This window comes from Protomyctophum parallelum, assembly GCF_964188405.1.
Source record: "Protomyctophum parallelum genome assembly, chromosome: 1".
Classification (NCBI taxonomy): Eukaryota; Metazoa; Chordata; class Actinopteri; order Myctophiformes; family Myctophidae; genus Protomyctophum; species Protomyctophum parallelum.
This window is the reverse complement of record NC_139697.1, coordinates 41,618,498-41,635,369: the sequence shown is the minus strand read 5'-3', so window position 1 is coordinate 41,635,369 and position 16,872 is coordinate 41,618,498. Positions and strand designations below refer to the sequence as shown.

Sequence of the window (16,872 nt, the reverse complement as noted above, 5' to 3'; positions counted from 1 at the left end):
GAGTCTTACCATTTAATACAGAAAGTAAGAAGGGATTGAGCTGGTAGGGATTCAGTGTTTAGATTTAGTGTGGGGATCCGCTCGGAATTCCGACGGCGCATTAGTCCAACAACGTGGCTTTGCATGCGTTTAGGGACAGGGTTAGTAATGGGGTGAGTCAGACCAACACGTCATTGGAATAATAATGCTGACCCCAAGGTGTGAGGAACTTCACACCTTGTTGTAACCCTTTACTTATAATAGCCTTGGTTTTAAATGGTGACGCTCTTCAGTATATTACAGGTAGGGAGAGGTTTCCTATGCATGGAGACAGCTAAGCTAGTGTAATCAGTGACACGACAGCAGCCTCTCTGACCAGACTCAAAGCAGTCTCGTCCTGGTCGAGCTTCACTGCCTGCTGCAGGCACCAAACACTGTTATTAAGTCAGTCCTCAATTGGTGCGTTTGTTGGTGGATAATTTGATGAAAAGTGGCTCAGTGTCATGAATGTGTCCATGTCCTTTTTTAACAATGGCATTTCTAAACCTATATACAGTATGTTGGTGACATTGAAATATATAACCTCTGAACCCAGGACAAATTTAACACACCCTTGGCAGGATTTGTGATATTTTCAGCACCAGGACAAGACATTGTACAGAACAGGCAGGATATAAAGGTTTCAAACGAAGAAAATAGGTAGGACAACCAAAATTGGTGGCTACGTTGTGTAAAAACACCAAAATGGCTTAAAAGACACCAGTAATTATCATAAACATCAACACACCCACAATGCAATCCAGTCAGTTTGAGGCATATCGTGACCTATATTTCCCAGAGAGAAACTATGCAAGCACACGCGCACACATGCTCTCACACAGACTGAGGTGTTTCTGAAACTGGCCTGAACATGTCTGTCTCTCTCTCTCTCTCTCTCTCCCCCCCCCCCCCCCAGAAAATGACAAGCCTGTAAAACATCCAGCTATAATGAGCTGCTGGCTACCTGACTGACTGACTCAACAAGTCAGGCTTACTTCCTATAGACAGCATGGTTCATGCATGCATACGTGAGTGAGAGAGTGAAAGACAAAGGCAGAACATGCGTACACACCATGGAGGTCATAAGCAGAAAAAAATGGGATTACAAGAGAAAAACTTAAAAGCAAAAGAGAACAAGAGGGAAAAAAGGGAGAAGGCATAGAAGTGAGAGTGAGGTAAAGCACGAGCAGGATGTTTCATTTCGGAAGTGTGTTGAAGCAGTATTGATTCAGCCAGCCAAGCCTAGCATATTTGTTGCACAGCAACACACAGTCTTCGGAATAAGTTGTCTGTTCATTCTGCTGCAGGTAATAAGGTACTGAGGCTGACACCCAACAGACTGAAGCCAGCCAACCACAGACAGAGCCATATCAGCAGCAAAGGCAGTTAAATCATAAGCCAGGCTGCTCTCATTAACACCATGGAATGTGGGATCATATATTTGCTAATACAGCTTTATCACCCTTTAGTAGTATTTCCTCTGTGTTCTCGGAGCCCCATGGCCTGCCCCTCATAGCTGGAACATTAGCGATGCATTGCGGCAAGAAATTAAATTAACAGCATTAGTGTGTATGCACACACGCAGACATGGCATCATGTCTACAAATCCCTCACACTTTCAACAAAGGCGTTCCCATTTTTGGCATGCGATTAGAGGCGGACAGCTTTTAAATATTTATTTCCAAACATTCCAAAATATATATTTATTTTAAATAAATAAAAAATAGCTGATCCATAACAGAGCTTGTATTTAGGCTATTTTTGCTGTATTCGTGTATAGGGCTTAAGTGGTTAACAAAACCAAACATTCAGAATCAGAAATGATGTGCCGCCTGAAGAATGCACAGACAATGTGTTAATTGTATTGAATAGTAAATGAGCTAACCAGAAACAGGCTTCAGGCTAATAAAGAATGCATGAACAACATGATTATACTGAATAGTGAGTCAACCAGTCAGACATAAAGAGGCACAGACAGCCTGTTGTGGAACTGGGGTGAGAAACAAAGTTGTGGCGGTGGAAATGGCAGAAGAGAGGGGAGTTCAGAGGGAGAGAGAGAGAAAAAAAAGATAGATGATAAATTTCTTCTTTTAAATCTGGCTTCTGTGTTGTGGTCTGGCCGCCAGACTACTTTCATTTTCCTCCAATAACACGCGCACACAAGTGCACAGTCACACCACACACACAGGGTCCAGCCTGTCGACGTCAACTGTTAGATTAAGCCATGTGCCCCACACACACACACACACACACACAGAGCTCAGAATAGGAGCCCACGGCTCCAAATCCGTGGCCCTAGATGAGTGAGTCAGTCTAGTGATTCCTGCCAATCACTTTTCATCTGGGTCCCCCTGGCCTCTCCTTCTCTCAGCATCTTTCCACGCAGACAAACGGTCTCCAAAGTCTATTAGCACTGGTTGCAGAAAACTGCCAGAAAAATCACACTTGTGTGAAGTGCGGGGCGCCCACTGTGGCTGCCACATGGCATCAAGGCAAGCATAAAGTCTATATTTCACTGCCACTATATATGTTACGAGACATGAATGCAGTGTGTTATTCTAAAACGACTATCACATCTCTAGAGAATAATCTTCTAAATATCGAGCAACGGCACTGTGTGGATGAGATGCTCATGTCTGACAGGGATTTGGAGACCTCTTCTTAACGATCAACAATGGGATTGTTCCCTTACAGAGAAACCAGCTTGGCCAAGACACACGACTTGAGTGAGGCCAACGCTCAGCGTCATTTGCTGGATTTCCCCCCCCCCTTTGCCGGGGGGAGTTAAGAGATTTGGTTCCACCAGTGCTACCACTCTGCTGTATTGGGAATTTGGGATGGTTATTGTAGAAATGTCAAAAGCTGCTGACTGGATCTGGTTTCACCACGTTCCTCTGTGAACAAATGTCAGTACACTGCCATGGCGATTAGATGAGCTGCCCACGTTTACCTTCTTGATAGCTCCATTCATTGAAGGAACCTGATTTGGTTTCAGCCATGCCTAGTTGACTAGTCTAGTTTCAACTGATACAGGGTTAGTAGAAACAAAACAAATCACTGCCTTCTGAGAAAAAGCAGGACAGAACCTCCTACAATGAAGTCCAATAAGACAACATTTATTTGTAATTTTTTACATTTTATAGGATACTTTCAGATCATTTTCCTACACTTTGCTCCAAAGAATGGCCAACAAGCGTAATTTCTTCTACATGACAAAGTGATTAACGGTTCCAGGCCTTCCACCACTGTCTGTGCATAGCATACTAATGCTGAAAACTTGTGAAACGGGGGACTTTCTACATGTGTCACGTCTTAGTCAGTCTTTCCTTATTGGCAGGCCCCCCATGCTTCTTAATCCTCCAGTCTATTGCATTAAAGTAAGATTCTCTAGTCTCTAGACTGAGTGGCTCTCTCTCTCTGTGTAAAAACATTAAAGACAGGGGCACGCTGGCGTCACCGCAGGGAGATGGCAACCCCAAAATGAGCATGCTCCTCAATAGCTTTAGAGGGGGAATTACAAGAGTGTGTGTGTTAATGCAACGCAGGCATCGGCCATTTACACGAGTGTGTGGGCTCCAGGGCCTCTCACATTGTGTGTGTGTCTAGGGGATAGAATGGAGGAGATGAGTGATTGAGCGAGAGAAACCAAACTCAAACATTGTGTGATCAGAAATGCAGCACACAGGAATACAATCTCCCATTAGAAATGGTCAAATGGATTACTTAAATGTGTCCTTAAATTACTGTAAAAATCACATGCATGGTATGTGAGCTTGTGTGTGTGTGTGTGTGTGTGGTCACTGTTTGCTAAATCCCCCCAGCTGTGATGTAGTCTGGGGCTGTAAAGACTGCAGAGACTCTGGGGAGCTGGCGTAGGGTATTAGGGGAGTAGTTTGGGAAAAACGAGGGAGGCGGCGGTGAGAGAGGCCAGACTAACTTTATGACCCATCTCCGGTGTTGACCTGGTCAAATGGTGCCATTGTTATCAGTGAAACAATTTATAGCCTCTCTTGTGAAGTAATTTATCAGACTTGGCCAGGGCCTGACAAATCAACACACTCCTAAGGCCAGGGCCTGACAAATCAACACACTCCTAACAAGTAAGGAGGAGTGAGGAGTTGGGTTTGGGAGAATAAAACTCCTTTCCCATCATTTGCATGTAAAGCGGGCAATATGCACCCATTTCAAATGCCGATTTTGTACACCAATGTCAGCTCTCTATAGTTTGTCAGATTACCTTTAATGTTCTCCCTCCTTGCAAGTGTGAATGAAAATGCATGCGTTTACTGGTACCATCATGAGTCATGACAGTGCTTACATAAACTGCTTCCTAAAAACAATGTTGGCGTAAGAGTCACTGGAAAAGCTCTTGTATGCATTGCATGCATAATACCGGTTGAGATAGCATGGAGGTGAGAGAGAAGGCATGTTACGCTTGGGTCAAGAGAGCATCAGATGAGATGAGACGTTGTGAGTGTGTGTACTCATCGGATATAGTGACAGTGACCATATGTGATGCAACCGAGGCGAAACTGTCCAATTGCCTGCCCTCTGGTGACAAAAGTGGTGGTGCTTGGCTGCCACCGGATCTGCATCCGTTTTAGTATGATGCGCGGGATGGCGATCCCTGATGTCATCAATATTAAGCCCATATATGGTAATGCCCATATATGAAGATCCCTGATGTCATCAATATTAAGCCCATATATGGTAATGCCCATATATGAAGAGCCCTGATGTCATCAATATTGGCAACAATATTAGCAACTCTAAATCTGACCTCAAACCCTTAGATCTCCATATATGGAGCGGACCCGTTCTGACATTCCATGTTGATCCTTCCCCATCCATCCTTCCTCTTTGATGTCTCCCTTTTGACTGATACCTGTCCAACTCTAGATAGGCATGCCCCAAAGTTATTAGTGCAGCCACGCCCGGCAGCCGGCTAAAACTAGAGTTCTCAACAGGGCCGAAAATTAAGGCCCAGCTCTACCTGGACCCTCAAGACACAGCCCCCGCTGCCACCCTTAGATCTCCATATATGGAGCTGACCTGTTCTGACATTCCATATGTTGATCTGACCTCATCAAACCCTGTACACTCAAGACACGCTTGAGAATAAATTCCATATGTTGATCTGACCCCCCAATGCCAAAGCACCAGCACTCGCCCAGCAGTTTGCTGTCACCCAGGCGGATCGTGCCTGCTTCTCACTTCACGCCCTCAGGCGTCTCACTGGTAGTATCTTATCAAATAATCTTATCTAATAATTAATGTAAAGTCTGTCTGTAAAACACAAGGGGCCCATCTCCACACACCACGGCGCACGGCAAGTCCTATCACCAGACGGCCCTGTGCTCTCGCTTCAATTTGAAATGCTTACAAGCGCCAAAAGATTGCTGCCACTATGTTAATTTACTTCATTTTCGTCTAAAACAACTCCTGGCCATCATCCCGCAGAACACATGTCACAAGTGAAATGCGGGACATTTCACAAACGTTCAGGTTCAGGTTTATTTGTCATTTGTATAGATACAGAGTATACATACAATGAAAATTATTTTGCTCAGAGCACTCTCAGTCTTACATACACAGGACATAAACAAACATCTATAGTGCAAGAAAAGACAAAAAACAGGAAAAGAAAAGTGCAAGTGAAGTGAAGTGCAATACAGTTCAAGGTCAGCTGTTCAGCAGCCTGACTGCCTGGGGGTATGTGCACTAACGCACTGTACATCATTTGGTGTTCATATATTCAGAACGGGTAAGGACTAGAAGTTAAATGGATGGAATTAATCCATACATTAAAAAAGAAAATCACTGGGGGTATCCTCTAAAGATTTACATGCTGCCGAAATGGTCACAGTTCATCTGATGGTCTCCCAACCACCCTTGTCCAACTACTCCTTCTGTGCTCACTTCCCGCAGTCTAGCTTTGATCTGTCCAGAGGTGAGAAATCTGCTGTGACCCGTCAATGTTGTGTGAGTTGTGCGTGTAAACGTGTGAGAGAGGGTGCACATTCTGTCCGACCGTGTGAAAGAGAGACAGGCGGTATGCGCGTGTGTGTGTGTAAGAGAGACAGAGTGCATCCATTTGTCTGTACTGAACTGCCGTCTGTGTGGAAGAGATGCAGCCAGGTGAGTCTATGAGAAAAGGAAACTCGTCGGTGTGTGTGTGTGAGAGAGATAGATCAAACAGTCAGACCGAAATCTCACCAACAACACACTGCTAACACAAACATTCATTTTTACGGTGTGTCTGCAGGAAAATAGCAGTCTATGAGAGGGTTGGTGTGTCCGTCTGCCACCAATCTTGCAAAACGCAGGACCGATGAGTGCCAAATTTCCTGTGCACACTGCCAGTAGGCCACAGAAGTACATACATTTCACGTTTCATACTTTTGGAAATATTCAATAATTTTTTTTATAGTATACAGTATAAGTAGTTGATTTCCATGGGGTTGTGATCAGGCTGAAACCTTGCTCAAATAGTCAGATGTCACAGGCTGGCCACAACAAATCCAGTTCCACTTGGAGCCACACCGTTCCCGTGCTATGTGGATCCTGGGATCATTATATTATTTTTAAGTGAAAGCACACACAAACTTGATCACAAATCCACTCATATACACTTGTCCTCTTTCGAACACAAAATTGTTGTTTCTCTAATACACAGTCCCACTCAGACAGATAAACACTCGCCCGGGTACACACATACAGACAGCCACAGAGACCTAGGGCGAGTTGTAACAACCATTGGAGGAGAGAGGAGATTGGGGGAAGCTATTGGAGGAGAGAGGAGATTGGGGGAAGCTATAAACCACAGGGTTCCCACTGGATCCATGGCTGGTACAGAGTTACAGACCAAACAAGCCAACCCCAGACACCCTGCACACCCGGTGTCTACGCCAATGTCTCTCTCCGTCTGTCTGAATGTCATTTCTTATTCTGTCTCCCTCGTTGTGTCTTCCTCCTCTGTGTTCCGTCCTGTTCTTCCATGTATCTGATTCTTTGTCTACTCCTTCTGTCTCTGGGATCCAAACAAGACAATCGCTACAGGCATATTGAGTATTAGGTGTGCCAACTTCTCACAGAGAAAACATTACGCATTTGATCTTTTTGACTCATTGTTCAACAATTGAACACTCAACAATCAACACTCACACAGAATGAATGAGCAAGTAGCCGTTCCACTGCTAATATGCTGTAGTGCAGGGGTAACCAACCAGGGGTTCGGGAGCTACCAGTAGCTTGCACGAGCCATTCAAGTAGATCCCGGAGTGAGCTGGTGTCAGACTGACAGGCAGCCAGTCATCACTACCAAAACACAGAACGTGGATTTTGACTAGCTCGCAGACATGTGTATCGAGTCATCAACTGCAGAGTTTGTTTGTTCTCTTGTTTGACCGCTATCCGTTGTGAACTTGTGCATAATAGTCATGCATATCAGAACAGAACTACGGTATAAGAACCCACAGAGCTAAACAGCCTCTCACTCACTACTATACCTACACAGGAAAGCAGTCCGACTATGGAAAAATACATTTGTCTTAATATTTTGGCATTGATTATCAGTATTTATTCTTATTTAAACTATAGTGTTTGTGTGCACATGAATTGAGCCGTCAAAGTGTTTTTTTAAACATAGCCTATTTTAGTGGTAGATCATGGCTTACAATTGGGAATAAAATGGGCTCTTGGGCTTGAAAAGGTTGGTTACCACTGCTGTAGTGCTAGTGGGTGTGGGGCTACCACAGGGATCAAGCATGTGAATGATTAATGGACGGGACAGTCGATGGCTCACCAATTCTTCTCATGACAATACTACTTGGATTTTGTCTTCTTACATACAATCTGATACTGATTCACGAGATGCATTAACACCACCAGAATTGGGATGGCCATTCATAATAAAATAAAATGTACCTTTTAGATGGGGGCTTAGCTGGTAAATATTGCAAGCGGAATGTGTTCTTAATGGGGATAATATTTGTAATATACCTTTACAAATATAAATAAAATATACAAAAGCAAAGCAAACCCAAGGCTACTAGACCATGTAGGTTTGAAAACATCTGTAAGGCCTTTCTTAGGGCTTGGATATTTCACATTTTCAATTTGGTGGTCTGACCAAAAGGGGAAAAAAAGAAAAAGCAGGTAGGCCATGCAAGAGTACACATACAGGAAACCCCTGGCTTGGTTAGACCCAGTCCAAACAACCACAAAGCCAGGCTGTGCTGTGTCTCTCAGTTTCCATGCTGGCCCCAGACAGCAACCTGCAGGACGGCCTTTCCCACTACCTTTAACTCTGTGCCGGTTTGTTTTCTGGGCACTTGAGGTAAACCTTTTCTGATATATTGCACCGAACGTAGCAGTGCTGAGCCAAACAATTAACTTGTTTCAACTGGTCCTGTGATTATAACAATTCGACTGCTGAACCCGACTTTCCCGTACTAATTGATAAAGACCCCTTACCCTGCCGAACCCGACTTTCGTTTTATTCGCCAATTTTGATAACTTAAGACATACAAGGTTTTCCGTAAACACATTGAGATAAGTCATACGTTTGGATCACATGACCGGAACAAAACCACTGACGCTCGCTTTTCAGGGCTGCTGGGAAATAAGTGTCTCAATGAAACCATATCGGCAATGGCGGCACACTATGGGTCGCTGTGTTTCTCTGTTGTTATCGATGGCACTTGTGGAATATTACCAGACACTAGGAAAAGCGACCACGTTATTTTAAGGGGGGGGCTCACGAAATGGAGGTACCTTCACGACCGGGTGATTCTTCAAAAGTTAGTGAAAAACTGCGGCAATGAAGTTTTTCACGATCGAACAATTCCGCACTAAACTTAATATATTTTAATTGCACTTGGAATTCAAATTAATTTCACTCTGAATGTAGTTAACGATAACGATGGAAATAGTTTCGTTTTTCCCAAAACCTCCATGAATATTAATAATACTCCCAACAAAATATGCAGGAATATCAACAATAATGCAATTCTAGATTGAGACTTAATTCATAAGAACTGGAAAGGAAATGTCATTTTCAAATGTGTTGAAAGTCAATGGGGCTTGACGGCCCGGGTATCGGAGGAGACCTGAGGCTTTCTTCACCCTCCCAATGACTGATTGTGGGGGTTAGCAGAGATGGAGTACTTGTAGAGGCTGGGGAATTGGGAATTGGCTATACTAAATTGGGGAGAAAATGTTTTTCGTTTTTCTTTTCTTAAGTCTTTTCATTATGTCTGCCCACGATCATACAGTACGTTTGTTTACCCCAGTCACTGATACTAAAATCTGATAATTTATTTTTCTACGAATCTGTGACTTGACACCCATACTGTTATAAAACGAAAAGAAAGATTTTGAAAAGAAAAAGAAAGTCAATGGGACTTTTTACAAAGCCAATGGTAAATCCTGTGTAAAGCCCTGTGGGGAAGTCAGCTTCTCAAACAGCCAGAAAGAAAACTGGAAGTGTACTGTACATTTCACCACCACCACTCACTGGTTGATTTTATAACAGCCAACATTGACACCCTACCTGCTTCCCCAGTCAACCCCTCTAGAGTCGGTCTACAAATAGCTGACAACCCAGACATGCTGCCTTGGCTGAGGTCAGCACCTCTCCTGATCACTACACCCAGTCAACTTAAAACAACCAAAACCTGGGCTCTTCCACCACCTCCACCCTCCACAAGGGCACAAGCAAAGACACTTAAAATCTTTTGGAGTTGGCACTAGTTCTCCCAACATCCAAAACAGAGGAGGTCTCTGCCAGACTTTCCTACACTGTGCCGCTGCAATTCAATGCGAGGCCCACACTTATGTCAATCATTGACTTGGAAGCTCTGCTGACTCCACACCCTTCCTAGTTTTAGGTTAATCCACAAAAAACAGGCACAGCAACACAAAACCAGGTTTTTCCCCAACCAAAACGCTAAAGTATAGGGCAATATACTGGACAACCATCATCCTTTCTCACCGACTCTTTCTGAAGAGCTCATATGGTAAATGAGTCTGTCTCTTTCCAATGAACTATAAAAGTTTCAAATTCCTCATGGCCAAGTCTTTGATGAGACTACAGCTGCATAGCTCTTCTTTCACTTCCTCCCTTACACATATATACAGATATAAAACATTAACCATGTGGGTAAACCAAACGTTAACAGTATAAAGTTAGTCGATATTCTTTATAAAATGACAACCTAGCCAAGTAAAAGGGCACAGCTGGGTTATGCCGGAACCTCAGCATCCTGTCAGGTATTCCAAAGATGGCAGTTACCCCCTGAAAAGCCTTCCTTATCGGCTCAGTGAGGCGTGTAGTTGGTTCTACTTGGCCTGTCCTGTCCGTTCGTCTACTGTACTGGGGGTCCACTGCCACAGAGCCTGGCGGTGGCTCCATAAGCTCACAGGTTCAAGGCAACAGAGGCAGGCACTCAAACAAAGACATTGTGGATTTTCAATGTTCTCTAAAGGCACAAATAACGGCTCCAGAGGAAACCTGCATTTTGTCGAAACCTAGTCCACACTTCTCTCTGGGAGCTATAAAACTGAATTCCTCAAAACTAAAATTACACAGGCGGATCCCTGTGGAACACCTAGTCTTTACTCTACACAGGCTCCAGACCTTTTTCATACCATGCATGTGATGTGAAATGACCGACTACACAATGTTAAGCTTTAAGTATTGTTTGCTTGCCTAATGTATTGTCTACTCTCTGCACATATGTTCACAAGCAACACAGGATATACGGTACAAAATGGACAAGGAGAACAGTTCTTCAAATCCCTAACTGTATATCCAAAAAAATCCTTGAATGGATATCATGGCTAGCAATAAATTGCACCTGATTAGGATTGTAAAAGAGAAGCTTCCTCTAAAAACATTTCAAGATACGGTCAATATCAAAGACTTGTCAATCCTCCATGTTTAAAGTTATGCAGTTACAGTAATTTCCCAATGTCAACATGGGGTCATATGAGAAAGGAAAAAAAGATTAGGAGCCCGATTCATGTGTTACGCAGCCCCACACCACAAGTCTCTATTCTTGGCAAGCAAGTTGAAGCAACACACATCTGTCATTTGTATATCTGTACTTTTAAGCTCGCCTTAGAAGCACAAAAAGCAATGCAAGAGATGAAAACACTGGATGTAAAGGGAAGTTGGGCCCCTGCAAAAACGGTCACATCCCAACTTATGAGCTTGTGGAGGTTTATCCTTTTTCAAACTATGCACTGGATGAACCAGACTTGCAAAGAGAAAAAAAATACAATTTCCTACAGCGCTTTCTAATACACCCACAGTTTATGTTTTGCCCAGCATGGCCCTGCTCCGACTGTTTTCTCTACTCTATCACTGCGCTAAATGGATTACCAATACCATAGTCATCTCACACACACACATCCAGGAAAAGAGGCCTTCCGTTGCATTGAGGGACCACATGAAAAACAGAGGCTGGGGCCTTAGTTCAGGTGGTGGGGTCAGCGTCCTGATGACAGAAGAAAAGCTAGACGACACACCAGAGAACTGTTGACGTCACAGCAATAGCGACCAGTGGTACTTTTTCCACACCTTGCTTTCCTAGCCTGGGACCATCAGTTATTAGGAATGTGGTTGGGTCAATGTAAATAAGCTGCATAGGCGTGTATGAGAGAGGGAAAGTAATCACCTGTGCACTTTTATATTCATTTTTCTGTCATGTTGTCCTGTAATGCAATTTTGTTTTTGTTTGCAGACACCAGAGCTTCAAGATTAATCTTTTGTCATTTTCTGTACCTCTCTACATTAAAAACTATTTGTCAAAGGAAAGTTTACAGAGAACAAATGGCTTATTCTGGCAATGACCTCATTCACACTTGATTCATTGTAAGTGCCGAAAATAGCCAATATACAAGCTAGTTTGCGTTTTGTTTTGGTATTTTATAATTAGGTATACACATTTTGTCATGGATTCAGAGATGTATTGTATCATTTTAAAAAAATAAACTAAGAGATTTATTCACAGTTAAATCTGGCACTGCTAGATGTCATGTCCAACAAAAATACTAGTTTAATGTATATGTATATCTTTTTGTAAAGACTAGTTCATTTTAGTTAACTATAATAAGCTTGGTATAAAATCAGATTAAAACAAAGGCGTCAAATGGAATGCCACTCAGTAATAAAAAAAAAATACCAAAGCAAAAATACTTCAAGTAAACATCACACTTGTCTTTTCTTGTCGAAAGGAACCCCTTCCACATGGCATTTGTATGATTGGGTCTTTGAATCACTTGAATGTACAGAAGACGTAGTGTAGACAAAAATACATAGAGCAGCTCATACCTACAGTGTACACTCTTACACTAAATCTACATTACATTTTTGGATCCATGCTATTCGCAAAGTCACATTTGGATCCCAGGGTCTATGTGATTTGACTTTTTATTTTCTCACGTAACCTCAAAAGTCTCAAACAGCAGCTGTGTGTGGTTCCAGAAATCCAAATGAAAAGGTCAGAACAGAAAGAGAAAAAGAGCACATTCCTGTGCATCCGTCACCTAAGTGGCTTCCAAAATTTAGAAACAATCATCTCAGCCTCAACTTGTAGTGCAATCCTGCTCCCTCCCTATGATGTTGGTGGCAACCCTACTGAATATTGGTCAGTCTCTGAGGAACACGGTTTGTTTTCTCAAGGACAAACAATGCCCATTGTTCCTTGAAATGAGTTCTATTTTCCCTAGCATGGGGTAGAGCTTTTTAGTCTTGCCTGCATTATTATTACATCTACGCAGATTTGCATGAAAGATGTCTTGTTTTTCTTCCTGTAATTACAATGGGCTGACTCAACAACCTGCGACCAAATGGATTTCCTCAAGGGCAATTTGGTTACGCTGGTAAAAGTCAAACAGTCACTTTGTTGTGAACACAGGGCCAGCCACATCAATGTCAGGTATAGCAGCAGTGACGGACATATGGGCACACACACACACATGAGGAAACATACGCATGTGCGGCACGCATACTCGCACCAAAGCACATATGGTCAAAACAGCAAGCCTGGCCTGCCCTGCCCTACAGACCTGACACCATCTCTAATGGCTCATGTACAGCTTAATTTAATCCATATACTAACTACACATACATACAAATACACTTTGTAGCAGCAAAGCGTGGCTCGGCCCTCTGGCTGGTCCACGTACAGCTGTGACGTCTCACATGTGGCATGTTGTTTATACAAGGAGTAACACAAGTGGAAAATTGGAGCTGGTGGGGCCAGACGGCTGACTTCCTGGTAGGAAGAGAGTGGAGGCTGACCCACATATATATATATATATATAAATAACGGGCCATAGGCTGACGGCATGACCACGGGAAACAGAAGGACAAAAGACCTGTGTGGCGCTATACTGAATGGAGCTATGAAAGTAGGATATATATACCATCAGATGTCAACCGAGGGACTGTGGAACCCATGTGTCTTTAGATATATGCCAAGGTTGAGTGTAAAATATTGATCCAATTGGATGCTCATTGCTTACAGCCATGTCAGGTTTTACACATCTTAAGAGATTTACTGTGAGTTACTCAACACAACTGACAGAAAAAAACATTAGGCTATATACACACACACACACACACACACACACACACACACACACACACACTACACTATTAGGGGCTTGGGATTCCAGGTAGATTCTCTTGATAGTATGATGGGGGGTCCCAAAAAAACTAAAATTACTTACACAGCTTGCCTATGAGTTGTGACATGTCAAGTTAAAAATAGGTTGGTTTCTTTCCACCCACCTGAGGAATACAGTTTGTTGTTCTTCTCAATAAGCATAAATTAAGTACCATATGCTGTGGGCATTGGGCATCAATGATGTATGATGTTATGCTAATGTTTTAGCAGGGTCACAACACAATGCCACACAATGTTGGGGACAGAAAAACACGTCTCCCTTTTGTGTTTAATGTTAATCATTGATAACATCAGAAACCCCTACAAAGGGCCATAGGTAGCTCTCAATGGACTATATAAACAAAAGCAAAACAATACACCAACAAATGGGACTGCAGTTTCCTGAAACAAAGAATAAAAAAAACACCACCTACTTTTACCAAATTAAGTTCACTTTGCTAACCTGGACAATTGAGTGATTGTGGAAAACCAGTGTGCGCGCGCACACACACACACACACACACACAAAATGTACCCCAAAAAGCACGTTTTCCCACCAGATAACTGGAAACTTGGAAAATACAACATAGCTGCAAATCTAATATGTCTGAATGTATAGTACACCCAGTTGTGTCTGATACAATGTGTGGTTTAAGGTCCAAAGACAGGATCACCCAGGTCCTGTAGCAGGCTGTTTAGGCCTAATATCAAGGAGTTACACACCCCACAATCTTCAAAACCGTAAACATATATTCCAAACGAATACATACTCATATTACCCGAATATTAGTCTGTGAGGATACACATCAATTTCATAGTTGCGTGGTACTCCCCTCTCAAATGTCGGGTTCCAAGGTGTTGGAACATTGCAGTCACTAGCTGACTGCAGTGCTGCTGACCAGTGACCACTCAAACATTGAGACAACATACTAGATGGTGCATGCCCTGGCTTTAAGGCTTTAACAAGCATCTAAACCCTAAAGTCTCGACAAACTAGCTATATCAAGTCATGGGCTGCAGACTTTAAATGCCGGTTTAAAAGGTCCAACTAAAACATAGGATGCGAATTCTACACACGGAGCTGCTTGCTTCGTTCCAGTAAATAGACTGAATCCTGTTCTGCGTGAGCTACTACTAGGCAAAAGATGATAAAGACCGTTTTGAACGTTGATCCACATCTCTAAAGTTGTCGACTGACACCGCGTAACAATGTATCGTTTAACTGTGAAACAATATAAACCACGCTTGTGTCTTTAGTGCTACATTGTAACAACTCGCCGTGGAACTTTGTAAACACAGAACGTTGCCCCGTGTGGAATGTTTCCCCGTTCGAGTTAATCTACGGAGCTAAACCCCATCTCCTCCTGCTAACTGCTTTCTACAAGTACAACATAAAGTTATACAGCGCCGGTTAAAAACCTCCCTGTTGTTCGCACAGTTGAAAGGAGACGAAACAAAACAAACGGGGCTATAAGTGATGCTAACTTCTGCACGTTTTGCTGAAACAATGACAAGAGAGTTTAGAGATGAATCCATTCCAGCGCCATAATTTGTCACACTTTCTCTAGGGTAGCGGAGATGAGGGGGGGGGGGGTAGTTAGCGAGCGAGGCTAACCGTGTTAGCTTAGGAAGCTACACACATACACTGTTTCAAGTTGTGTGTACATAAAAACAACAAAACATAACAAAACGTTGTGTAAAAGTTTCTTACCCGAATCTCCCGGGGTTTTCATTGCAGGTCTTGTGTTCTGCTAGCCTGGTTAGCAGTGTTGGACACCCACTCCTTTTGCTCCGGTGCTGCTCCGGGTCGAGCGGCTTTAAAAAACCTCCAAACCTCGCCGTTCGTTCGGTTGTAGCAGCGCGAGCTTTATGCTAAAGTTGTTCCCTTCAACCCCCTCTCCTCCCACCGCCACCCACCCCGCTGGTTACGTTCTCACGGGGGAGAGTTGCGCTAATTGCGTACGTCCACGTCGCGAACTTTCTCGCGACAACTTTTTTGCCTTGAAAAATAAAAACAAAAAAATATAGCAATAGCATATATTTATGTTATTGTTGTTACGGACGAGGCTGAAGGAAAAAGTTGCGCTGCTGGCCTCAGGGGGGGGGGGAAACCCCACTCGCCAGGATGTGTTGATTGAATGGCGCAGCTCTAACTTTGAGTGAGAAGTGGCTGCAGAGAGAAAGAGTCGTGCCGATAGACAGAGGAGAGAGAGAGAGAGAGAGAGAGAGAGAGAGTGGGGGAATGCACCGCCGCTGCAACTGCACACACGCACACAGATCTACTACTATACTATTTCGAGACGTTTGTTACAACAACTCTTCTTCCACCACCTCATCCCTCACCGACAGTCACAACAAAAGCGCACCACAGAAATAAATAAAAAGTATCAACCCAAAATGGAGAAAGCACTGATTCACACTTCTTTCCTCTCCCCGACTCCCCCACTTCTCTCTCTCTCCGGCACAGACTTTTCTTTTTCCACTCACTTCGTATTCTCAACCAACCAACCCCCCCTTCATCTCTCTCGCTCTGTCGGGGTGTCGTGTTTCTCTCTCTCCTCTGCCACACGGGGCCGCCCACGCCAACCAACCCGCCCGGCCAGGGAGCGAGAGGAGAGGAGGGGAGAGGAGAGCACACTTTGTCGCTCGGCTCCGGTTGGCGCGTCACCGTCGTTGCCGAGGACGAGGAGACTCGTCTCGTTGCTGCCGATTGAGGTATCCTGTTTACCGGTAAATGCATTGCACGTTATATCTGTTCACGACTGTGTGTGTGTGTGTGAAGGCGATCATCAGACAGGTGCTTTTACATTTTTAAATCACAGTGCAGGGGTTGTGGTGGATGGATTAGGCGGACTATAATTCCCAAGAGCCAGAGGACATTATGAGTGTTTAGTTTATTCATTGGCATATTATTATAGCCCTTACACACTTGAACATATACACACTTCAGAACTTGCATTCTGCACTCTGAAAAGTGTGTGTGTGTGTGTGTGTGTGTGTGTGCGCGTGCTGATTGTTTGCAATAATTTGTTTTGCTTTCATTCTTTCTTCCTCTTCTTGTTTTCTTTATTTCTTCCCACCTACCTACCCATTAATTCCTTCAATTTCCTTGTCACATTGGTCACTCTTGTCACTTCTGTCGTGTTCTTCTGCCACCCACTTATCTTCTGTCCAATCT

The 16,872-nt window shown here is 43.5% G+C and overlaps 1 protein-coding gene across 1 annotated transcript in view; it reads right to left on the bottom strand.

Annotated features, from left to right (window-relative positions):
- Nucleotides 1-16,149, bottom strand: part of erf (Ets2 repressor factor) — a 39,715-nt gene extending 23,566 nt beyond the window's left edge. The window contains exon 1 of the mRNA XM_083782142.1: nucleotides 15,406-16,149. Coding sequence (XP_083638268.1) covers nucleotides 15,406-15,427 — 22 coding nt within the window. The 5' untranslated portion in view covers nucleotides 15,428-16,149. The remainder of the gene's footprint in view (nucleotides 1-15,405) is intronic.
- Between the last annotated feature and the right edge of the window lie 723 nt (nucleotides 16,150-16,872).